This window comes from Salmo salar, chromosome 03 (assembly GCF_965601325.2).
Source record: "Salmo salar chromosome 03, fSalSal1, whole genome shotgun sequence".
NCBI lineage: Eukaryota > Metazoa > Chordata > Actinopteri > Salmoniformes > Salmonidae > Salmo > Salmo salar.
In genome coordinates, this window is record NC_138293.1 from 64073777 (window position 1) to 64098765 (window position 24989).

Below are 24989 nucleotides of genomic sequence, written 5' to 3' on the forward strand. Positions count from 1 at the left end.
GAATAGTGGGTATACAGCATATAGCCCCCACTACACCACTGGGCTTAAGTCTTCCACTCAGGGACCAGACGCGAACCTGATGAAATGACAAAGAGAAGCAATGTCCTTCTCTATGTCTATGATGCATTTTTAGCACCAGAGTGAATAGCTGTTGTCTTTCTGGCGTGTGAAGGATATGTTGCTATGCACAGAGGCCTTCACCCCCTCTGATACCCTGCGTTATTCACTCATTGAGACATTCATTTTGGATTCCCATGAGTTGCTTGCTAGTCACTGAATGAATGCCTCGTAACAGTGATCTGTGAGGGACTGGGGGGCCCAGAAGTACTGGCAGGTATCCAGGAATGGTGGAGGCGTACTGGTGTGTTAAATTATCCAGGTCCTGCAGGAGATGGAGCCCTCGGCTGTCCTTACTCAAGCCTCTGGTATTCTGCTAATCTGAGTGGGTGTATATGAGTCAGTGGTCATTGTGTGTCTGTGTGTATCCATCCTGAATCTTTTCAGCAGTTCCATCTGTAGCAGTTCCTCTATTTGTTCCTTTCTTTGTTGTATCCTCTACAGTCTACATTCACTCCCCCAGAATCTAGCTGCCATTTTTGGATCCCCTTTCCACCCCTCCTCCCATTCCTGTCCTTTCTGCCCCCACATTCTCTCACTCCTCTACCAAGATTCCAACTGTCCCCCACCCCTCTGCTCACTGAGTATCATGCTCATGTTTTTCATGCATGTGTTTTTGATAGGGAGTCGAGAGGTCCTCAAACACAGTTACATTGTCACATTGACAGTTAGGCAGGGGCCTACATTGTTATTACAAAGTTGTTACATTGCTGTAATAACACAACATAGAGAAACAAAAAACTGAATCTGCACAGTTTACCAAATACTGAGTACAGCTAGGGGAGGACTTACTTTATATATCACAATGACTGGTCTCTATGGTCAGAGTGGTTTTCTGGGCTGTGGAGTGCAGCTCTACAACCTATCATTAGCCTGTAGTTCTCATAGTTTAACCTCTTCAAGAGGTTTTTAAGAGGGCAAATGACTTGTGAGTGATCCATCAAGGCCAGAGGATGTAGGCTAATCCCAGGATAGAAAATTATCACATTCACTCTGTTTAAGCGATCACAAGTAAAATTAAGCAAGAGTCAAGGGTGATGATAAATTCATATACTGTAGGCTACTTGCTTTAAGCTGTCACACACTGCTATGATTTGATACAAGAGTTGGCTGTTTGACATGTCCAAATGTGGTCCCTGAGTTTCCTTGCCCTTTAGTGGCTCTGTTCTGAGTAATTTGTTGTTCCTCTCTCAAAAAAGAGGAAACCAAAAAAGGAAGTGAGGTTTTCCTAAACTCAAGAAGGTGGCCGACCTTTTCCTTGCTATGAGTTAAAACCTCACAATTCTCACATGTAATCCTCATGGGTCAATCTGATGTTGTTTTATTTATTAAAATGATTATAATAAGAAGGGAAAACAGCAGGGGCTAAAGGTTGGGAGTTCAACACCCATAACTAAAAATCATAGATTATACAGACAGAGGGGATTGATAGCAGCATCATTGATTTATGGGAGCACATAACTTTGGCTATATGCAGAACAGAACCAGGGTGTTCCTGTGGACATGATTGATGCGACTACTCTGGCCTGATGGGATCAAGTGGCTTATTCATGCATCATCGTTTGCTTGGTATTTGACCGTCAGTGTGTTTTAAGAGCATATCCCTGAACCCTGACCCCTTTCTGCAGCCCCGACGCAGCACAATGAGAGGCTTAAAGTGTGTCCAAAGAGTATAACATAGTCTAGTACATAACTAACACGTGGCCCCTTACTTTGGGGAATTAGATCTTCAGGGTCTGTTGTTTTGGGTCCCAAATGAACATTTAAAGAGTTAGACAGGTTAGATTTGGACACTGTTGGGTGCGCTTTTTAATAATGTGCTCTAATTTTCCCATTATTTAGGGAGAGTGAAAATGGGACAGAAAGACACTGAGCATAAGCGAGAGAAAGAGAAAGTGCAGAAAGAGCAAGACAGCCCTGCTGCTGCAGGGAAAAGAGGGAGGGGGGATGTGGGGAAGTGAGATGGATTTCCCGTAAATCACCGTCAACCAATCACAGCTCCTACCCAGGTTGGCAGTGGGCCAGTGGGATCAAGCGACACCAAGCAACCGAGATACACAGCAAGATTACAGAGTGAAGTAGAGAGAGAGACAGAGAGAGTCGAAAGAGACCTATATTACAGAGAGTGAGTTATCATTTGGAAGGATAGGGGTATTTACTGCAGAATATTTGACTTCAGTTTAGTTTAATGAAAAACGGATAACCAGAAGAGACTGCAGACCTGCAATTCGGACCTGCCTCTGTCGGTAGGTCTATGTTTCCTTCCTCAGCGTCTATTTTTCTGTCCAGTTCTTTGTCAAAGGGCCTGTTCTTACTTCCGCCCCACTTGATTTCAGTTGGGGTGTGGTGCTGTGTTTTGGAGGAGGGGTACGTGTGCGGAGCTCTCGCTTTAGCAGGAAGTGATGATCAGTGAATGAGAAAGCTGGTGTGCCTGATCAGAGTCTGGGTTAGACAAAGTGTGTGTGGAGGAGGGGAATGAGAGATTGACAGGAAAGTGGAGGAAAATTCACTAAACAGTGTGGAGTGTTTGTTTTGAATGCTATACAGGTTCTAAGAAATTTCTAACGCGATTTGCATATCCGGGTATAAACAGGGTAGTCGAGTATTTACATAGCATTTACCCTGGCAGTCAACCTGAGCTTGGCGTGTCATAAAGGGAACAGGGCACCTGTCTAAGGGAAGATCAAAAGTGAGGGGGAAAGATAAACTCCTGTGAAGTGCTGGCACACTGATGCAACATGCAGCAACCCTAGCTCTATAGCTCTCCGCTTAGAGTGCTCACTAAGCGGGCCTAGGTCCAAAGCCTCTCTGGCCTTTCTCTACTGAATTAAACATGCTCAGATCAGAGGGGTTTTCATTTGAAAGACATACTCCATGCTTGATGCTTGTTAACTGACAATACAGAAATGAATACAGCATACACCTATATCGCTGGTATACAGACAGAAATCATGCCATATTTGACCATAGTCTAGCTCATTGTATCTTATCCCAGTAGTTTTCAAGTGTATTTTGTCAGACTTTCAACTCAAGATCTTTAAGGTAAATCTTGGCAGGTGTTGTGCACATTGTTTTGTGCTGCTCAATCTATTTTGCGCCCTCCAACACACACACACACACATTATATTCTGTGGAACTGAGGCAGTTCTGTTCCTTGAGCATGCCATGTAGCAGTCTTTACAACACAACTACTTTCTGGTGTTAACTACACAGTTGTAACTGTCAAAACAAGGCCGTGATCGAGTTTCCTGTTTCATTCGCTCACCGCAAAACGTGAAGTTTCAGCAGAGAAGGAGTTGCAATCAAGTTTTTGTGTCAAGCATACACTTCCTCCATGTTGAGAAAGTGATATGTTTCAAATCAAATCAAATTTTATTGGTCTCATGCACCGAATACAACAGGTGTGGTCTTTACCGGGAAATACTTACTTACGAGTCCATTCCCAACAATGCAGAGTTAAAAAGTACAAAAAATATTTGCTTTGGAACGAGGCGCAATACAAGGCAGAGATAAACAATTACTAGATTGACTTGTTTCACTGCCGCACAAAGCCGGCCATTGTTCCATTCTTAGCAGGTGAGAAGTTCAGTTGACATGAGGGAGGCTCTTTCCAGAAGTTAACAAGCTATACTGGGGTTTTTGATTACCCAGTCGCTGTCCCTGCAATCACAAGCTCTGCTCCGCTCTCTGCTAATGGACAGGTGTAAGGATCGCTTAGATCAGCAAGTTGGTTGTTGTGGAGATGTGCTTCAAATGAAGTGCTGTACACTGAGCTGTTCAAGGACGGACCGTTTTGAATAGTCCAACCAACAGCGAAGTTAGTAAACAGGATAAAACCATGTTTTATTCTGAATTGACATAATTTTCTGTTTCCTTCTCCAGCAGGTGAGAATGGCGGTGAATCAAAGGATCTTTAACTCGACCAGACCATTCTCAGGGTCACCCCAAATAGAGCTGAAGGGGTCTTACCCAAGCCTCCCCAGCCCAGAAGACAGGACGATTGACGAGGAGGGGAAGGAGAGCGAAGGGGACTTCATGGCTTGTTTAAAACCCAGACTAATTCAAGTCCTAACACAGGGCACAGCAGAACAAGTGGGTGAAGCAGGTCCACTGAACTATCAGAAGAACTCGTTCATAGCCCAGGCTGAATGTGAGTATACTAAGGATGGGCGATACTAGTTTTGATAGAATTAATTACAGAGAGAGAGAGAGAATGGCACCAAGCTAACACCTGCTGTCTGTCCTTCCCCAGGTGAAACCCAAGACTCCCAGCAGTTCAGCCCTTCCTGCTCCGAACGCTCCTATGTCGGGTCCCCCAACTGCTTAATCAACCGGTATGACCTCACATATCCCTCCAGTACACACTCCAACCTTATCTCGCCTTCCAACTATCTCAATCTTTGGTTTTCTTCTTTAGCTACAAAGCATTAGTAAAACCACTAATGTCTTCTTACAGTTTCGGTTTTCGTGACAGTACTGCATTTACACAGGCATTGCTGTTGTGTCTTCCACAGGGACTCATCAGAGCACAACAATGTGGCGTGTTCCACCGCAGCCTCCAACCAGGACAAACCAGGCTCCCCAGCCCACTGCTCCCCCAGGAAGAAGCCAAGGAAGAAACAGAAGAGGAAGGAGAAGAAAGAGGAGCAGAGGGAGACAGGGAAGCAGAGACAGAGACGTAGAGTACCTTCTGGTGTCCCTGAGCAGGAGACCCAGACTGGCAGTTCTCCTCAACTGATCCAGACCCAGGTAAGATGAGCACTCTCCCTGTAACATCCTACCGTCAGACACAAAATGGATGACGTTGAACTCTAATTGAACTTGAAGTGCCTTTCTTATAATTCATAGTCTGTGGTATGAACCGTAGACGGTCTCATATAGTGTTTGAGCTTCTATCAGCAAACATCCTAGCACAAACATTAGCTTTCCAACCGGGAGGAAGTGATTCAGAGAACTCTTGACTGTCTGACAAAGCTTCCTCCTCAGGTGTCCACAGTCTTGAAGCCTCACCCACATAGATAGTTGTCAGTGTCAGTATCATCACCTGGAGGTGAAAGTTCTTTCCTGGCAGACTGTCACCTTTAATCATCTGGTGGTTGGTTTGTCTTCCTCCCCTTTAGGAGGACGCTTCAGAGCCCCTAAGTAACATCAGCACTTCCTACAGTAGCAGTATCCCGAGTTTAGAGGCGCATGACACAAGACGCCCCCCTTACCCCCTCCAGGACTGCAACAGGGGCCCCAGCCATTCCCACCCCTGCTGGGGCCCCCAGGTGTTTAGCCCCTCCTGCAACCTCTCCACCTATGGGCAGGAGAGTGACTCGGACTCTCCTCTCAGCAGTGTGGGAGACTGTTCGTTGGCCCTAGCAGGGCTCAGGGGCAGTGTCAGTCAGGAGGACCGATGCTACGCAGGTCCCTTCTGCAAAGACGTGGAAAGGGATGTCAGGGAGAAGGAGGGAGAAGTCTCAGAGACTGACACCAACGAGGGCCTGATCTTCAATGAGGTAACTTTCCAGACTGCAATAGTTGTCGATAAATGCGGTTGTTTACTTGTGGCTTTTTCTGATTCCTCCTTATTCACTCAGCCAATTGTTCTCTCTTATTTCCTATTAGAATATTCAGCCTGTGAATTATGAGTACAGGGAGGGGAAGGACTACAGCCTCTGCAAGTGTATCAACACAGGGTCATACGGGGAAGTGCACAGTGTGCAAGACAACAGAACACACTTCAGATTTGGCGCCAAAAAGGTACAACAGCACTTACACTCTCTGTGTGTACATTACCTGTGCGTTATCTCCCACTATTGAGAACAATTTAACTCTCTCCTCCCTCCCAGATTCTCCTGAAGAGTTTTAGTAGTGAGGAAGTGGGTACGTGGAGTGCCCTGAAGTCTCCTCGCGTGGTGGAACTCTTCGGAGTGATCAGAGAGGGGCCCTACGTCGTCCTCTTCATGGACCTCAAAGCTGGTGAGCTATACACTATACTGTACCTACACTATACTGTACCTATACTGTACTGTCCCTCGATCTCAGGCAGTGACCTGGACGCTAGTTATGCGCGGGCCAGCTTTTTGTTCACCTGCACCCGCCCACAAATGCTAATAACCCATCCACAACCGCCAGACTATATGTGATAAAGTGACAATCTGTGGCCTGACCCTAACGCGCTAACATAGAAAAATGCTGTAGGCTACAGTCAAAGACAGTGGAATGATTTTTTGAAACGGGGTGCAGATTTTCTCCTGATTTTAGATATGTTTCTGCTTATAATTTCTGACATTTTGGTAGACTATTTGTTAGTCAACTTGTCTACAATTAAATAGATGCAGCTTCTCTTCTGTCATTTTATGTTGCCCTCAAAGACTATATTAACCCCTGCTCACCAGATTGTCATAAATCAATAGAATGAATGCTTTAATCTAGTTGACATCGGTAAAGTTTTTCTCTGTCATCTTCTTTCATGGAGCAAAGGCGTTTAGGGACCAAAAAAAATAAATAATAATAATTAAAGAGGGAATATTTTATGTGGTTGAAATTCTATCAGCTTTAATGATGCTGATATAGATACCATCTGTAGAGGTACTAACTGAGCATTTGCATTCTCTCAAGATGCTGAAAGAAAGAAATCACATTTCTCCACTCCTGTTCCTGAGTCAGAATTTTGCCTACATTTGGTGTATCATGTTACTGCAATAAATCCTTAATTTTGTAGGAGTTAATATTAAGGCTATGTGAGAGGTTATAGACCTACAGTCAGTATCCAGATTTCAGTTTCCATTTAACCCATCTGAACAGTAGGCTACAGTTCCCTTGAACTTCCCTATTTGAAGTCCCAGTCTTGTGACTGTTGAACTTGTATAGCGCCTCACAATCATCACACATTTCCCACTTCACCAAATATTTTCCCAACATTACTTTTCTGGCACTCCTTTCTCTTTATATTCAACGTTTCGAAGCTTTTCTCTTGTTGAATTAAACTCCTTTTTGCCTCCGTGGATTGACGTAACCTTTTAATAATTGTTTTTTTACAAATTACCCCTTTTTTCTCCCTAATTTCGTGGTATCCAATTGGTAGTTACAGTCTTGTCTCATCGCTACAACTCCCGTACGGACTTGGGAGAGGTGAAGGTCGAGAGCCGTGCGTCCTCCGTAACACAACCCAACCAAGCCGCACTGTTTCTTGACACAATGCCCACTTAACCCTGGAAGCCAGCCGCACCAATGTGTCGGAGGAAACACCGTACGCCTGGCGACAGCATGCACTGCGCCCGGCCCGCCACAGGAGTCGCTAGTGCGCGATGGGACAAGGACATCCCTGCCAGCCAAGACCTCCCCTAACCCAGACGACGCTGGGCAAATTGTGCGCCGCCCCATGGGTCTCCCGGTCGCGGCCGGCTGCGACAGAGCCTGGACTAGAACTCAGAATCTCTAGTGACACAGCTAGCACTACGATGCAGTGTCTTAGACCGCTGCACCACTCGGGAGGCCGACGTAAACTTTTTTGCCCGTTCCGAAAAGCATGTGGTTATTGGCATGTAGGCTATTTGGCGCTAGTACAGTTAGACCCCTAGGTTTATGCACTAATGCCAGGTAGCCTAAAATAATTAAAGAACATCCTCAATGTAGCCTATAGATATAAATTGCGCAGGAATGACACATTTATGGATTTTTAAAGGTATTGTTTTCTCTTTATTCAACCCGCCTGCTACCCACCCGCCCTTCATCCACACAATATTTAATGACCCTAAACCCGTCCGGGTTATGAGTCAACCAGGGCATCACTACTAGACGCCTCTGTTAGAGTTTCTCGAAGAATGCCTCAGATCACCACTATGATTTTGAGGTGATTTTCCATCACCCACTGACCCCTCCTCCTTCTCTCTTATCTGCTTCTAGGCTCTGTGGGTCAGCTTATTAAAGAGAGGGGTCGGCTACCTGAGGACCTGGCCCTGCACTACCACTGTCAGGTCCTGGAGGCGCTGGAACACCTGCTGAAGAGACGAGTGCTGCATCTGGACATAAAGGGTAGGCCGAGACATGAGATAATGAAAGATGACTGACTTATGAACAAAACTACAGCAGAAGGTTCATAAAACACACGGTGTCTTGACAGTTGAAAAAGAGAAATAGAAGAAGCAGACGTTCAGGATATTCATATTTTGATTCATATTTCGCCTTGGTGAGAGTAAGTTCTTTCTCAGTTGTTTTTGCAGTTGTTATGTGGAACACAAGAGTCGCAGATCGTGTCTTGATCTCCAGCACCTGTGTTGTGAAACCAGAGCACCACAGGCTGAGAACGCGCCAAGCCGGGAATTTCCCACAGCGTGACTCACCGCTGCTCTTTAGAGGGCGCATGCGCTCGCCAGCCAGAGAGAGGGAGAGACAGAACTAGAGGAAGAGAGAGAGCGACAGAGCAAAGGATAGACAGTCGGAACCACATGGCTCAGTGCTCAGACGCCACCTGGTGTCAGATATGCCACACCACAGGCACAGATACAACAGGGAGGTTTTGCCAAGTCACCAGCTGCCTGCCTGTCTATAATGCTATAAGCCCCAGATTCAGTCCTTCCCCAACAGCTGTTTCTTAATAGTCAGCATGACTTGGATTTGACTCTCTTTTCCCCCTGGTTACCAGAACCTTGCCCCGTCTGCATAGCTACAGTGCCGCTAAATATGGCTGTCTCATCCCAGGATTATAGAACAACAATAACCAAATCCAGTATATAGCCATAGATTAACATGCCTTCCTGTGTGTGTGTGTGTGTGTGTGTGTGTGTGTGTGTGTGTGTGTGTGTGTGTGTGTGTGTGTGTGTGTGTGTGTGTGTGTGTGTGTGTGTGTGTGTGTGTGTGGTGTGTGTGTGTGTGTGTGTGTGTGTGTGTGTTGCAGCGGACAATGTGTTGCTGTCAGAGGATGGGAGGGACACTTTTCTGTGTGACTTTGGACACTCGGAGAGAATGGACATCGGTGGACAGAGCCTAAGTGCATCCCAAGGAGGTAGCAAAATATGAACTCAAGACCCCACTAGATAAAAAAGAGGCATACACCAAAAAAATAAAGTGTTTGACCTGGTTGTCATGTCTGAATGTATACTCTGTGTATGTGTGTGGAAGCAGATCTGAAGGGGACAGAGACACACATGGCCCCGGAGATTGTGAAAGGGGAAACCCGCGGAGCCAAAGCAGACGTGTGGAGCAGCTGCTGCATGTTACTGCACATGCTCAATGGCTGCCAGCCCTGGACACGATACTACTCCCGCCCACTGTACTTCAAGGTATCCTTCAACACAACACCACCCTGTCTTCATACTTGACATGTGACACATATGTAGCTTTTGATGTTTGAAAAAAAAATCAGAGCCAATATTTGGCCTCCGATTGGATTGAATCTTCATGTCGTGGATTGATTGTTCATGTGGCTATGGTTACAGATAGCCAATGAACCACCGCCTCTGAGGGAGATCCCGCCCGATTGCAGTCCCTTCACTGCTGATGTCATAAAGGTGGGACTACAGAAGGAGCCAACCAAGAGGGCCTCCGCCTCGGAGCTCAAGGGAAGAGCAGCCAGAGCTCTGAGAGAAGGTGAGGGTGTAGCACCGCCACTGTTTTTAGATCAGTTCTTAGATGTTAAAAACTGTGGCTGTTAACCATGTTCATGTGAATACTGGCTAACAAACCCACTGCTTTTAGATCAGTCCTTAGATGTTATAACTTTGTTATAACTGACTACCAACCCTACTGTGTGTCTTTAGTGGGAGGACTCAGCAGCCCCATCAGAGGGTCCTATAAGGAGCCCCTACAGATAGATGACAGCCCCAGCCAGTCTAGCCAGCCCTGGCATCCCTTCAGCAGAGACACCTGCTCTGAGAAGAACCATAAGCTATTGCTGGAATCCATGAACCCAGGGAGCAGGGAGCTTAACAATGATGAGGAGGAGGAAGGCAGTGAGGCAGACACAGAGGAGACAACCTCATCTCCAGACTCACCTTGCTCTCTACTGACACAACTCCATGAATGGCAAAATCCCAAGATGGCCGACATCACCTCCAATGTGTCTGAGCTTGAACTGCGCAAACTGGAGACAGGTAAGGGTTGTTGCAACATTCTGCATGTTTGCTGTCTGTTAGTCTGTGTATCTTAGTTCATTTTACTTGAAGTATATCTGTGTGTGTCTATATCAACTGAAGTCAACTCCTCTGTTCTTACCGCTCCTCTTCTGCTTGTCTGCAGAGTTCTACCTGACCAGTCTGTCTCAGCTGCACTCAGCAGAAACCCAGGAGCAGCTACTGTCCTGCCTGAGCAGCAGTGACTGTTACTCCAACAGGGACTTATGGGACAGAAAGGTAACCCACCATACAAGCCTGCCATACCTGACATGTTAGATAATATGAACAGCTGTAGTGTGTAATGTGTTTCTGTGGGTTGGTATCTGGACCTCTCGGTCACATTATCAGCCCATTCACGGTTCTCCCTCTCTTTTCCCTGTCTCCCTCCTCCCTGACTACAGGACTCTGGCCGTTGGTCCATCAGCCCAGGTGATGACCTCAGCTCTGGCGTGTTCTCCTACAACAGCCAACCGGATGGACAGATTCTCAGTATGGACTGGCTGGTTCAACAAAGCCACCTGTCTCCACCCCGATGCTTTGAGGGTGAGTGACATCGTTTTCTGACCCTGGAAGGTGCTACAGCTCAGGACGTTTAGATAAGAGGATCATGTCATATTGTTTCCCACTGGATAGGACCACATTCCCATAGAGATATCATTCATGCTGAGAAAGCATGTGCAGTGCACTCATGTTGGCTGTTTCTCTGCGTTGTGATTGGCTCAGGAGTGGACGTCTGCATCACGGACGTAAATGGGCAAAGCATCCGGATCCGAGAGAAACGTAGGGTGAAGGTGGGCCACATTGCCACGGGGATCAGCGATCAGGTGAGTGAGGACTCATGGTTGACTTTTCAATATGCCTCCCCTGACAAGAAGTCATGCACACTCATATTTTCATTTTGATGCTCTTGTCCTTTTCACAGGCGACTACACACAGGCCTTCATTACACCACCTTACACCTGTGTGTCTCTCTCCCCCCTAGATCTCTGAGAGGGTGTTCACCATGGAGACTCAGGAGCGGGAGCCAGTGGCCCATGATGAGGAGGTGCAGGACTCTGGCCTCCTGCTCCGCTGTGTCCCTGCACCTGACTACAGCCAGGCCTGGAGATGGAGGGTCAAGGAGGGGGTGCTGGAGACTCGTGACTGAGCCATCAACTCCCCCCATTCATCAGTAGCAGTCTCATCAAGCATCAGGACTGTAGACTCACTCCTGTACGCCTGTCTCAGTCAAACCTGCTTTTTATCAAACTGTGTTATGTATAATCTTTATAACGATCGTACCCTTTTTTTCAATTTTCGCCTAAATTACATACCCAAATCTAACTGCCTGTAGCTCAGGACCTGAAGCAAGGATATGCATATTCTTGACACCATTTGAAAGGAAACACTTTGAAGTTTGTGGAAATGTCAAGTTAATGTAGGAGAATATTAACAGCAGGGATTCAATCTTTAGAACCCAGTTCCAACATTTGAATATAAAAATAGATTTTATCAAACAAAACTATGCTACATTTTATCTCTGGGACCCTCAGGATGACAAATCAGCAATATTACTGAATGTAAGTACATTATTTACCTTCAGAGGTCAATGTATCAAACCAAGTGCCGTGATAAGTTTTTTGTTGTTGTGCACTCTCAAACAATAAATGGTATTTTTCACTGTAATCGCTACTGTAAATTGGACAGTGCAGTTAGATTAACAAGAATTTAAGCTTTCTGCACATATAAGGCGTGTATGTCCTGGAAAGTTGGATGTTACTTACGTCATTCTAGTCACATTAGCAACAATTGTTCCAGTATAGGGACACCGATCCCGTAGAGGATAAAAGGACAAATGCCATGGCTTTCTTATAAATGGATATCTCTGTAAATTACAGCACACACGTGGTGTTTGTGTTCTCTTTAGAGACAATGGTTAATATGAATAAGCTCCAACTGCCTTTTCTCAAAGTAAGGTATGCAAAGTCCAACATTGCTCTTGAGCTAGCATAATTTTATACAACTTGTTAAAAATGATAGCTTTTTTCTGTACTTAGCTAGAGCACACCCAACAACAGCACTGAGCCAATAGGATGTTAACATCTCAACCCTGTGTACCTTACAGTAACATGAAATAAAAGCTCTACTCTGGAGAATTTCATATCCATTTGCTGATCAATAGGAAAGATTCAATCCAACTACTGCATTACTACTAGACACTCTCTTTAGATATAATGCTTCCAGTTGAGAATGTGTATAAGCAGGCAATAGTTTTAAATTCATCTCATTCACAACCCACAATCTTTCCCCAAATATGTCACAGCTTAATAATGATCGCAATCCATAAAATGTTTATTTTATGTTCATATTACAACATACAAAAACAAACTGTCACTGCAAAAAGATTGTTTCAGGGGACAAGAGTTTTACAAAAGATATATAGAAAAAGTTACAAAATTTGAACAATATCAAAGCAATTTATTGTAGAAATTAAAAAAGGACGAAGGCACTGACAACTTAAAAGAAATAAGAAAAGGTTCCCTTATTTATTAACACATTAACAAGGTGTATAAAAAGAGCATTTGATTGTGAAGGATTATGGTATAGTCTACTTTTAAATAGCCCACCATAGAATACAGTACTTTGAACACTATGCTGAGAGCGAGGTAAACATCTGTGAGAGAAGGACAGTGCTGTGTGTGTGCAGTAGAATTGCGCGCACACACACACACACACACGCACCTGGAACACCTGTTGATCCTATGATCACACGTAGATGCTCACAGACACACACCCCAAAATGCATACTCTAGCAAAGACATACCATGAAGACGGCTGGAGAGAATGATCAGATAGGAAAAAGGAGAGACTCAATGGGAGAAGTGCAACAGAAATAAAGCACAGCGGGAAAGCATAGGAGATTCTCATGGCTAACCTGAGGGGGGGATGATTTAATGTCATCAGTTCATGTCATAAGACTTAAGCAACAAAATGTCATGCAGCGACTTGTTTGTTTGTAAGAAATAAAAATAAATTAATTAAAAGATGTGCCCTGGCCGAGTCTCTATATAGCTCTTTCCATCCTTCTCTCCTGTATGTGCGGTCAAGAGCCGCTCACATTTTCAGCGGTGTAGGGAACAGAGGTAAGAAGAACTTTGAATCTGACTCGATCCTTTGCCATGGATGGAGGGCAGGAAAGAGGAGTGGTTGATCAGGTCCAAACGTTGCTGTTTTTCCATTCCCAACTCTATTTTTCCTCACCTTTTCCTTCTCCAGAAACACTTCCCCTTTACCCTCACATCAGGTCTGTCTCTACTACCCAGTTCTCCTCCCAGTCTTATGTCCTTCCCTCTTTGTCCTTTCTTCTCTCAGGCTCTCCTCCCCTTCACATCCTGCGGATGACCAGCACAGTGGTAAGAACTCCAGCGAGGAACACACCCACGGTCTGCCAGGTGGGAGTGCCAAAGTAGGAACGGATTCCCTCCTAAGAATTAGGAAGAGACACCATTGTCTTCAACCATCACTACAACTACAATTTCAAAAACACATTTATAAAAAAAATGAACCCTGTAAGTCAATGTGGGGAAAGCACATCTACTGATTCCTTACCCAGCCACCCTGCTCCCTAATCCAGTTGATCACATGATCTCGCAGGTAGTCTGTGGCCCAGCTGATAATGGTTCTGATGATGTCGGGGACCTTGGTCAACAGAGCCTGAGGAGAGAAAGACCATGCTGTCTTATTACACAATGAAGAAGACAACTCATCCCAAAACGTAGAAAATGCAGTTCCATTCCAAGCGTTGCGGTTTTCAAAACAGTGAATCTATTCCGACTGAGATGAGCCCCGTTTCCTTTGTCTAACGGAGGACAAGAGAGCAAGAGATTGATTGAGAGAGAAAGGAGAGCTAAATAAAACACAACCACTGACAACCCTCACCTTGATGACCAGCCGACAGGCAAAGTAGAAGAGTGCCACCACCCTGCCCCAGTTGAACTTTCCATCAGAGAAGATCTCACAGGCCACTCTCATAAAAACCTCCTGGCTGGGCTGGAGTGCAGTATCATTTATCATACTGAATGGAAAAACAAGAGAGATGCTCTGAGTATTGCACAAACTCCAGGGGTCAATTCAAAGTGAATATCGATTCAAGCAAAGAGCTGGAGTCCCTTTCTAAGTCCTTTGTTTAAGATACCTTTGGAGTTGTGTATTGCTATCCAGCTCATCTCCAATTTGCTGTAGGCAGTGGGCCAGTTTCTTTTCGTTGTGGTCACACAGCTCACTCCCGCCCAACTGGGTCCGTGACACTGACAACTGAGTACTGCTGTCAGCATGGCGACGAACCCGCTCGTAGATGAAACTGCGAAGAGAGGGTCACGGGTAAACAACTAGTTAGTAAATGTGATCCTTGTCTGATTAATCAGGGTGTAACAAACAATTCATTGGTATATACAGTCTGAAACATTGGAGTGCAAAATCTTATAAAATGTTCAGCCAGAATGTTTAATAAAAAATGTCATTTGAACTTACTCTACTGGTTGTCTGTGCAGTTTGTCCTTCAGATGCTCGAAATTTGAGACAAAATATCCACAGGAAAGTATTGTTTACCAGGCTTTTTAGAGAGCTGGTAGGTCAGATGAATGCGAGCAACGTCTGATCTGTGGTTCGCTGACCCTTGGCTATTGTTTACATATTGTGCATGTGTTTACGTCGCATTCGTCAGAAGATTGAAAATACACACTAAAAATACAAGCCAACAGAAACATATACCTACCGGCTCAGTAAAAAGTCTGGTAAACAATACTTCCCTGTGGATATTTTGTCTCAAATTTAGAGTGGCTGAAGGACAAACTGCACAGACAACCTGTAGTGTAAGTTCAAATGTAATGTTATTCAACATTCTGGCTTGTAAGGAACATTTACGATTTGGACTCCAATGTTTCAGGCTATATGTACAAATTAAATGGTGTATTACAGCCTGATTAAATCAGACAAATGTGAATAAAGATCAAATTCAGGAGTAAACAAGAAGGTATACTCACTCTGTCAGTAATCTTTTTCCCAGTTCTAGTACCTGATCAGTTCCATTACCTGAGAACACAAAGCAGCACTGGAGTGAGAGTACTACCAGGACATAAACCAACTGCAGGTAGAGGCAATTTAAGACAATGCCTATGTCTGGGTAGTCTGGCTAACTCTGAACTCTTGAAGTCCTCCTGACTGAGTCACATAGGCAGCGTCAGCCAGGCTAACATATGGGTGTCTGTGATATCAAAACCGGGCAGTCACAAATATATTATGTAATGGGCTAAATATGATTGAAATGTGACACACAAAGATATTTTTGAACAAGTAGGTACTGAAGTATGCAGGCCTCATGACCAGTTCAGTGTGACATGAATTAATGTGAAAGTTAAAACACCAGCTGGCTCATTTTCAGAAGTAGACTTCTCAGCTGACATTAGTAACAGTTTGGCTGGACCAAGATGTACTACAGGTAGGTTAGTTGGCAATGACGTTTCGGGAATGACAACAATTAAGAATGAAGTACAACGACTCATTGGACTGCCACACCTGGCCCTACCAGCCCTACAGGAGGGCAGCTCCCAATCAGCCCAGTCCAAGCTCTTCTGTGCCCTAGCACCCCAATGGTGGAACCAGCTTCCCCCTGCCAATCTTCCCGAAAACATCTGAAACACTACCCCTTCAAAGAGTATCTTAAATAATCCCACAGCCCCCCCCCCCCCCCCCCACCCCCTCTTACTTTGCTGATAGCTACTTCAGAGGGAAAATGTACTTAATATGACTGTGATATGTGGTTGTCCCACCTAGCCATCTTAAGACAAATGCACTAACTGTAATTCACAATGGAGCGTCGCTAAATTACTAAAATGCATATTAAACACAGCTAGCTAGCACCCACATACTAGTCTGACGAATCAGTCTGTAATAAACAATTAATTGGTTTAAACAGCTTGAAACAAATACCTGCAAAATCTTGTAAATGTTCCTTGCCAGAATGTTGAATAAAATTACATTTAAACTTACTATACCGATCGTCTGTGTGGTTTGTCCTTCATCTTCATTGAGACAAAATATCCCCAGGAAAGTATTGTTAAACCGACTTTTTAGAGAGCCGGTAGGTATATGGTTCAGTACCACGGTAAAGGTTGTTTTATATAGGATATTCGCTTCTTTCGCCAATAGCTATTGAACCAAGCATGTCATGACAATGGAAATATATTCTAAATCAGGGAAGGATGGAGAACAATCCGTATCTTTTTTGTGTGAATCTCTCATTTTCTTATCAGATTTCAATCTTCAAAAAGATCTAAGATTAACACACAGAAGGTGTCGATTGTTCTCCATCCTCCCCTGATTCAGATTATAATGTCACAATACTCCATGTCATGGCATGCTTGGTTCAATAGCTATTAACGAGTGAAAACCGAATATCCAATACAAAACAGAATGTTTGGGGTGTATATGTATATACCAATTAACTGTTTATTACAGACTATCACAATGACGTTACAGACTTACAAGCTAGCTTGATGAGAAAAGAAAACAAGTTAACTATAATGTAGCTTTCCCAGATAGATAGATAGCTAGCTAGTTTACCTAGTTATGGGCATGTTTCAGAGATGGGATGGCTGGGTGTTATGCTAGCGAGTTGACCAGCTGGCTAGCTCGACGCGGCTGGGTCCAACCAGCAACAAACCTCAAATCTTTAACAAGTCAACTAAACGGTGACAAATACTTTTTGTTCCGGCTCACGCTAATTACGATATCAGTGCCACGGTTCCGTATCGATTGTTGTTATCATAGTTATGTCACTTACCTGAATCGCCTCCTCCCGACGGCGTAGCCATCTTGTAACGTTACTAAGATTATTTGGAGTATGCTTCCGCCTGCAGTCATGTGACATATGTTTACAGTAACAGAGGAGTGGCTTCCTGTTGCTCGTTCATGAATGCCAGCTTGTAAGAGCACTACGCAGAGGGCCGATAACATTTATGAGTAGTCAATTTACAAAACACTAAGAGTATAGCAAGTTTAATCAGCAATGAACACAAATATTTTCACAAACGTAATCCAAGGTTCCGTTTATGCCTTGCCCTTTCTAAACGTCATATCCTGACCTTTCTGACTTCGGTCCGTCGCGCGCATGCTTAGTTCTCTTTACGACTCGGCTGGCAAAGATGGCGGATGCACAAGTACGTTTTGCAAAACAGCGTGGCGAAATTAATGTGCTTCTTTTTGACAGAAAAATAACTAGCATGTCATCGTAGCGTACAATAAATAGCTTTGGTTAAGCGAAGAGCATGAGATTGAAGTATCTCACTGTAGTTTGGTCCCGCAATTGTTGTTTCGACTGTCGCGTTCGAGGCCCTGTGCTGTGGAGCGCGTTGTCGGAGATCCAGCTAGGCGGTTTGCTAACTAGGCCTTTACAACATTGTGCGTATGCTTAATCTGTAGTTGATAACCGAAGTTTACTGATTCATGGCAGAGTTGATAGCTAAAACATGTCATTGCTAGATAAATGTATGCGCGAGAAGTCTTAACGTCCTGAAAAAGCTATAGCCGTTAGGTTCGTTTTTACGGCAACTTGGCTAGCTTGCTAGCCATATCACCCTTTCGTTGGCTAAACTCAGCGGTCTACTTTCTGAACTTGTATGTTCCAAATGTTATAGCTATTGTTTTAGTAATCTAGTTATTTTGCTCTACTTTTGAGTGCAGCCATCTCAAACTTTTCTGAACTTTCATAATGGCCAGCTTCATAGATTGTAAATCGTGCTAGTGCACCCTTTCTGATCTACTGCTTCTCTGTTAAATTAACTTACAATATTTTGTATACGTTAATGCACAGTAGTGTCTATTTTTACCTGCAAATTATGTTTTTCTCACGATGGTCTTCGTAGCCTGTGAGGCTCTGACGACACTGCCTAATGGCAACACTGATGCAGTGCAGCTTGAAGATGGGTATTTTCAGATCCATGATGGAGCAACGGGTTAGTCTCTGCATATATGTTTTTTTTGACTTGGGGTTATGTCTTTTCCCCACAGACCGAGAGGGCTTATCAGAAGCAGCCAACCATCTTCCAGAACAAGAAGCGTGTTCTGGTTGGTGAAGGTGGCAAGGAGGCCAAGGAGAAGCTCCCACGCTACCACAAGAGCGTTGGTCTAGGCTTCAAAACCCCAAGAGAGGTGATGTACCCAACGACCTAAACTATCCTAAAACTACAGTTGTGCACCTTATGGCCAGTATGATACATTTGTTTAATTGTTTTTTGAATACAGCCTTGTCTGTAGTGTCAATTAGCTAGTATGGTTAACCGCTCTTTAAAGCTGCAAATGATGTTTTTCTCACGATGGTCTTCCAAGCCTGAGGCTCTGACGACACTGCCAAATGGCAACACTGATGCAGTTATAGGAGGGCTTTGGCCATCTATACTGAACAAAAAATAGATGTAACGTTTTGCTCCCGTGTTTCATGAGCGGAAATAAAAGACCCCAGAAATGTTCCGTATGCACAAATATTTCTCTAAAATGTTGTGCACACATTTGTTTACATCCCTGTTAGTGAAGATATATCCTTTGCCAATATGATCCATCCACCTGTGGCATATCAAGAAGCTGATCACTATGATCATTACACAGGAGCACCTTGTACTGGGCACAATAAAAGGCCCCTCTAAAATGTGCAGTTTTGTCACACAACACAATGCCACAGATGTCTCAAGTTGAGGGAGTGCAATTGGCATGCTGACTGCAGGAATGTTCCCCAGAGCTTTTGCCCTAAAATTGACGACAACTCATGAAACATGAGTATTTCTGTCTGAAGCCCAGTGGGTGGGCCTACGCCTGCCCATGGCTGCGCCCCTGCCCATTCATGTGAAATCTGAAGATTAGGCCCCAATTAATTGAAATTGACTGATTTCATTATGAACTAACTCGGTTAATTGTTGTATGTTGGGTTTATTTTTTGTTCAGTATGGTTTATTTTTTAGACAGGTTTGAGGGTTTTGGAAGGAGTTGCAGAGAACGTAACTTTTTTTTTCTCAACAGGCTATCGACGGTACTTACATTGACAAGAAATGCCCCTTCACTGGGAATGTCTCCATCCGCGGTCGTATCCTCTCCGGTTAGTCTTTACATTTCCTTGCTGTTCATTGTTTTTGGTTTGGATGTAAAACATTCATCTAACATTCATCTTTGGCATTTAGAGCCCTTTATGAACATTTTCTCACTGAACTAAAAATTGTTTTTCTCACGATGGTCTTCCAAGCCTTCTGGTTATGACGACAACGCCTTATGGCATTTCTGATGCAATGACCCTAAGACCATGCTCACCCTATTCAACGGTTTACTCCTATCCCTAGATCAGTGCTTAGATGTATTCTAAGATTGACCACACATTGACCTGATTCTGCCTTTTCAGGCGTGGTGACCAAGATGAAGATGCAGAGGACCATCGTCATCAGACGTGACTACCTGCATTACATCCGCAAATACAACCGCTTTGAGAAGAGGCACAAGAACATGTCTGTCCATCTCTCACCTGCCTTCAGGTAAGAGGATCTCTGTCGAGTCTTTTCAACCTCTTCTTTGCATGTTTTTGTTCTTGCCAGGCTGTATCCAATAATTGGCTGATCTTGCCTAGCTAGTGCATTTCCTACTGCAAGGATGGCTGTAACTCACTGTTGCACTACAGTTGAAGTTCCGTTAAATCAGATTGATGTTGGCTGCAAATGATGTTTTTCCTCACGATGGTCTTCCAAGCCCATGTGGCTCTGACGACACTGCCTAATGGCTACACTGATGCAGTTTGGCCTACCTATCACATGAGATGGCAGTGGTTTCTCAATTTCCCTTGGATTATCTTGATGTTATTCCTAGAAAAGCAGTGCCATGGTCACTTTAGGATTATGCTCCAATAATCCCCTCCTTTTCCCTGCAGAGACGTCTCCGTCGGAGACATTGTTACCGTCGGAGAGTGCCGACCCCTCAGCAAGACAGTGAGGTTCAACGTCCTCAAGGTCACAAAGGCCGCTGGAGCCAAGAAGCAGTTCCAGAAGTTCTAATCTAGGATGTGCAGGAGATGAGACCAATTGACAGGAAGGCTTTCTAGGCTGACCTGCTCTGAAGTATCTGAAATAAAGAAAATGTTCTGTATCTTGGTCTACTGGCCTATCTTTTGTTAAATAATTACATTTGTACAATTCAATGGGGAACCTTTGCCAATTAACTGAAAAGGAGTGTGTTTTGTGTAATATCTGAGGCTGACTTGTGTGTTCTGCCAGACAATTCTTTCCGTTGTCCATCCGTCAACTGACTCCCATATACCACGGCTTTCAGGCAATCAGCATTCATGACTGGACCCATCCAGTTTATAATTATATATAAACCAATATACCTTGGTCTCAAAAGTCAGATGGATACACAATAGTGACCCCTAGTGGATAACTAAATCCATGTCGAGACTCAAGTGTGTGGGCTTGACCAACAGAGGGTGACAAACACCTATTTTTAAATCAAAACAAAATGTACTGATAAGGTTTGACGTAATAGTACACTGGCTTCCATCCTGGGACTGGATGTAAATAGGGTGTAGAAAGATGATAAAAAGTATTGTTAGTACCATAACAGTAAACCAATGATTCTCATGTCATTTTTATCCTTAAATTCATTCACATTTAGTGTGTCACATTCAGCTGAGGCTGAGGCAAGTTGATTATGTCACCCATGGTTCACACAGCATACATTCCAGGTATTCTCAAGTTATGGGAGGGATCTGCTGTGAACAGTGACATGCTACTGAAACTCCCAATGTGAATATAAAGAAACATCAATGTGGAATACAAAATAAATGCTTTCAGAAATCAAATGTTTCAACTGCCAAATACCAGTGGGGCTTTCCCTTTCAAACTGGCAATGTGAGATTTTTTTTTATATTGGTTGGTCTGAATGATAGTATTTCTCCCACGAGACCATATACATTTGAACCCACACACAAAATCATGTACACAAGTCCTTGGTTGGACTCATTCTAGGGTTGTCTTGTTTTTCAGCTTGTTCCATTGTTTCCTAGGTGTTTTGCTATAGGCCTGTACGCCCAATGGCTTCTGAGATCCAGAAGAAAACGTACCCAAACATATGCAATACATGCTAAATTGCCTGCATTCATCAGCTGAGGCATATCATGTGGCTTTGATTGTGATGGCCAAGCCCTCAGTCTCTACATGGGAATGAGAGAGCCCCCTCAGCCCCTCCCTCAGGCTGGGCTTCTGTCTACTTTGCTGCCTGGGTCTACCAAGGCCTTGGCGTCTGCATTTACATAATGATGCGGAGGTTGCTGCTTTCCCAGTGCCTATGTGAATGTGGACCATATGGTGGTGACGTGAGTGAGTCCAGCCATGGTAGGGGCCTGAGTGGGGCATGTTCTCACATTGTAGACACACTGATGAAGCCAGACCCATAAGTGACCTTGCTAGACAGCATTCATAAGAAGCTTGCAATCCCATAGAATCCCTGAGCCTTGGCCACTCTGCTAATGCCCACCTCCCATTTGACCTAGTCACAGATTAAGGGCTGGATTGAATTCGTATCGAGGAAGATCCACGTTATAGATTTTTGTAAGTTTAAAGGCAATGTTCCCGCGTTCGCAGAGACTGCATTCACGGTAAACGCGGATCTTCCACGATACTTCAGCTATGCAGATTGAATCCAGCCCTAAACCTTCTACCAGACTGTTGTCTGACTCCTAATCACTGCAGAATCATGGCATACAATACAGCTTCTCAAGAAAGGTAGTAACAGAAATAAATAAATGAAACATGTCTAACAGGGTAGAGTTTCTGTCAACTCCCAAGATTATGACACATCAGTTCAATGGAAATCATTCTAAATACTGGGATAAAAAAATAACTACAGGGCTAACTGCATTACTTAATCAGCAAGGCTTGTCTCCAACGCTGGGGTTGTCACTCCGTAGGCGTCCATAGACAGGGGACTGTGTAATGGGGTTAGGATAGGCCCCAGAGATGATCTGTGGGCCATAGCTCCTCTCACGCACAGACACCCCAGGGAGAGGAAGGAGAGACCTAACCATGACCCCTCAATGGTCAAGGTGCTCATGAATCCATACTGAGGGGAGGCAAGAGAGATGAATCATCATTTAGTGAGTTTGTTTTGTGAGCAGTCATAGTGTGCATCTGGTTTTGTTCTTTTTAATGCTACTCTGAAACTTGCGGCGTCACTTACAGTGAGGTCCAAAAGTGGATTTGAAATGATACAATGACTATGAGGTTAAAATGCATACTGTCAGCTTTAATTTAAGGTTACTTTAATCCATATTGGGTGAACCATGTAGAAATTACAGCACTTTTGGGAATCAAAAGTATTCTGAAAAATTCACTTACAGTTGAAGTTGGAAGTTTACATACACCTTAGCCAAATACATTTAAACTCAGTTTTTCACAATTCCTGACATTTAATCCTGGGTTTTAATGACTCCAACCTAAGTGTATGTAAACGTCTGACTTCAACTGTATATGTGTATTAAAGTAGTTAAAAATGTTAGTATTTGGTCCCATATTCCTAGCACGAAGTGACTACATAAAGCTTGTGACAATACAAACTTGTTGGATGCATTTGCAGTTTGTTTTGGTTGTTGTAGTAACTTGAAAAGGAATGCCCACACGTCTTTCAATATTACTTTCTTTTACTTTCAACCCAATAACTAAAAGGTGTATAGCCAGGTACAAATGGTACAAAAATAGCAGAACTATATAGCCCACTCAACCGGTGGTAGAATCACATTGCACAGATCTGACTCTTAGTGATGACATCATCAAAGGGGACAGGTCACGGTCAATGCCAATAATAACCATGTAATTATTTACATAGTGTCCACACTATAACACTTCTCCCCCCTCAATTTAAATCCCCCCCGTAAGGAAAACATAAGGTTAACAAGTAAACCACATCAGTGTTTTCTTTTCTTTACTACACCACACTGTAGAACTTCTGCTGGTGTTACCGTAAATGTAAACAAAACAAACAAAAAATTACAGTCCTTATGTCTTTTCAACTAGGTTTTCTGCTCCAAACAAACACTAACACCACGAGTCTCTCAGTCTCAACTACAGAGTTAGTCTTTCAGGAGGCTTGTGACCACGCTGTGATCGGCGCAGTACTCCTGGTGTGCAACGAGACAAAGGTAAGGCGTGGAGCTGGGTCTGAGGTCACAGGAGCGGGTTGGGTGTTTGTGAGAGAATGTCCATCACCCTCTGCTGGAACCACTGAATGCCCCTGTTCCTCAGATGCTGTTTCCTGTGGGGTTTCAACTTGTATACTACCACCCACAGCTGTTCCGTCTGAAAACATGGTCTTGTCTTTGTCATAGCGCAGGCGGAGGTGGTCCTGGTGTCTGCGCATGACTCGACCATCAGTCAGTTTGACCACAAAGGAGACGGGACCACTCTGACTCAGAATGATACCTGGCAACCAGCGTTGGCTGCTTGTGAAGTTGCGGATGTAGACAGTGTCATTAGGTTTTAACTGTCTCTCCCTCGCGTGGTGGTCATGTCTCTCTTTTTGTTTCTCCTGCTTCCGTTCCACTCGTGCTTTGATGTTCGGACGCAGTAGATCCAGGTGAGCTTTTGGCTTTCTGCCCATTAACATCACTGCTGGAGCCTGTCCTGTTGTTGTTTGTGGCGTGATGCGGTATTGTAACAAGAACCGAGAGAGCTTAGTTGTGATGGTTCCCCCAGTCATCTTTTTGTGCCCCTCTTTCAGTGTCTGCACACTGAAAGAGGGGCCGGGTGAAACGGGTGAAACGGGGAGCTGCAGACATGGGGAATCCCGTTTCTCCGCATGAATTCTTGGAACAAGTCACACACAGGTAAACGTTCTTGCGTTGTCGGACACCAGAGAGTCCGGCAGACCATGGGTTGAAAACACCTGCCAAAGCTTTTCGATGGTTGTGGTCGCTGTGATGTTGCTCATGATGTGCGCCTCCAGTCACTTGGAGTGCGCGTCCACCATGACAAGGAACATGTGACCCATGAACGGGCCTGCAAAGTCTATGTGCAGCCTGGACCATGGGCGGTCAGGCCACTCCCACAGATGTAGTGGCGCGGGCGGCGCCACCTTCTGGTTGATCTGGCACTCAGAACATGATTTAACTTGGTCTTCTACCTCCTGATCCATGTTAGGCCACCAGATGTAAGATCTGGCTAAATTTATCATCCGGGAGGCACCCGGGTGAGCCTCATGGACCTCATCCATGACTTGTGCACCGCCAGGGAGTGGAACAACCACTCTGGACCCCCAGAGTATGCAGCCATCCTGCACACTCAGCTCAGTTTTGCGCTTTGCATAAGGTCTTAGTCCATCTTCCTCTATGACAGGAGGCCAACCCTGCATCAGGAATCTTTTCACTTGGGACAGGATAGGATCCCGGTCTGTCCACTGTTTGATCTGTTTGGCATTCACAGGTGAGTTTGACAATCTCTCCATTAGGAAAATTGGCTCGGGAGGCACCACAGTTGTGGCAGGCATCTCTGGTAGCGGGAGACGGCTGAACGCGTCTGCGTTTGCATTGTCCTTCCCCGCTCTATACACTATAGTGTTCTGGTAAGCTGACAGTGTCAGGGCCCAGCGCTGTATCCTTACTGAAGCCATGGGCGGAATGCATCTTGATTCACTAAAAAGGCTCATCAGTGGTTTGTGGTCAGTGCATATGGTGAAGTGACGACCGTAGAGGTACTGATGGAAGCGTTTCACAGC

The 24989-nt window shown here is 44.5% G+C and overlaps 3 protein-coding genes and 4 non-coding genes across 9 annotated transcripts in view; 6 read left to right on the forward strand and 1 right to left on the reverse strand.

Moving 5' to 3' along the window:
- The window catches only part of LOC100380862 (mitogen-activated protein kinase kinase kinase 14), a 25517-nt gene extending 12273 nt beyond the window's left edge, over positions 1-13244 (forward strand). Inside the window, exons 1-16 of one of the 3 annotated variants that reach the window (XM_045715043.2) lie at positions 2105-2363; positions 4000-4267; positions 4370-4451; positions 4632-4866; positions 5238-5618; positions 5728-5862; positions 5952-6081; positions 8011-8139; positions 9002-9109; positions 9229-9386; positions 9543-9693; positions 9864-10196; positions 10342-10454; positions 10619-10760; positions 10941-11041; positions 11200-13244. In XM_045715043.2, the coding sequence (XP_045570999.2) occupies positions 4009-4267; positions 4370-4451; positions 4632-4866; positions 5238-5618; positions 5728-5862; positions 5952-6081; positions 8011-8139; positions 9002-9109; positions 9229-9386; positions 9543-9693; positions 9864-10196; positions 10342-10454; positions 10619-10760; positions 10941-11041; positions 11200-11364 (2622 nt within the window). In that variant the 5' untranslated portion in view covers positions 2105-2363; positions 4000-4008 and the 3' untranslated portion in view covers positions 11365-13244. Of the gene's footprint in view, positions 1-2104; positions 2364-3999; positions 4268-4369; positions 4452-4631; positions 4867-5237; positions 5619-5727; positions 5863-5951; positions 6082-8010; positions 8140-9001; positions 9110-9228; positions 9387-9542; positions 9694-9863; positions 10197-10341; positions 10455-10618; positions 10761-10940; positions 11042-11199 lie in introns of those variants that run through there. The other 2 variants (XM_045715045.2, XM_045715044.2) reach the window with 2 other exon arrangements.
- On the reverse strand, positions 12531-17296 carry LOC106601126 (apoptosis regulator BAX). Its single transcript, XM_014193075.3, has 6 exons — positions 17038-17296; positions 15239-15287; positions 14392-14556; positions 14136-14271; positions 13806-13910; positions 12531-13680 (listed from the first exon to the last, which is right to left on the reverse strand). Exons 1-6 carry the CDS (start codon positions 17066-17068, stop codon positions 13582-13584), a joined length of 585 nt encoding a protein of 194 aa, XP_014048550.1. The 5' UTR covers positions 17069-17296; the 3' UTR covers positions 12531-13581.
- LOC106601127 (small ribosomal subunit protein uS17) lies at positions 17257-20372 on the forward strand. Its single transcript, XM_014193076.3, has 5 exons — positions 17257-17413; positions 18264-18404; positions 19266-19341; positions 19639-19768; positions 20158-20372. Exons 1-5 carry the CDS (start codon positions 17399-17401, stop codon positions 20279-20281), a joined length of 486 nt encoding a protein of 161 aa, XP_014048551.1. The 5' UTR covers positions 17257-17398; the 3' UTR covers positions 20282-20372.
- On the forward strand, positions 18084-18167 carry LOC123741942 (small nucleolar RNA SNORD35). The gene has a single exon (XR_006769465.1). It is a non-coding gene; the product is annotated as a small nucleolar RNA SNORD35 (small nucleolar RNA).
- Positions 18547-18628, forward strand: LOC123741941 (small nucleolar RNA SNORD35). The gene has a single exon (XR_006769464.1). It is a non-coding gene; the product is annotated as a small nucleolar RNA SNORD35 (small nucleolar RNA).
- On the forward strand, positions 19448-19533 carry LOC123741944 (small nucleolar RNA SNORD35). The gene has a single exon (XR_006769467.1). It is a non-coding gene; the product is annotated as a small nucleolar RNA SNORD35 (small nucleolar RNA).
- On the forward strand, positions 19944-20028 carry LOC123741940 (small nucleolar RNA SNORD35). Its single transcript, XR_006769463.1, has one exon. It is a non-coding gene; the product is annotated as a small nucleolar RNA SNORD35 (small nucleolar RNA).
- Positions 20373-24989: the final 4617 nt, after the last annotated feature.

Excerpts from the sequence above, each read along its gene's own strand:
- LOC106601126 (XM_014193075.3), bottom strand. The coding sequence starts at position 17,068 with ATGGCTACGCCGTCGGGAGGAGGCGATTCAG. Across the intron at positions 14,557-15,238 it reads GGAAAAAGATTACTGACAGA|TTTCATCTACGAGCGGGTTC; the intron begins GTGAGTATACCT and ends CTCTCTTCGCAG. Across the intron at positions 13,911-14,135 it reads CCTGTCGGCTGGTCATCAAG|GCTCTGTTGACCAAGGTCCC; the intron begins GTGAGGGTTGTC and ends TTCTCTCCTCAG.
- LOC106601127 (XM_014193076.3), top strand. Across the intron at positions 18,405-19,265 it reads GCTTCAAAACCCCAAGAGAG|GCTATCGACGGTACTTACAT; the intron begins GTGATGTACCCA and ends TTTTCTCAACAG. Across the intron at positions 19,769-20,157 it reads CATCTCTCACCTGCCTTCAG|AGACGTCTCCGTCGGAGACA; the intron begins GTAAGAGGATCT and ends TTTTCCCTGCAG.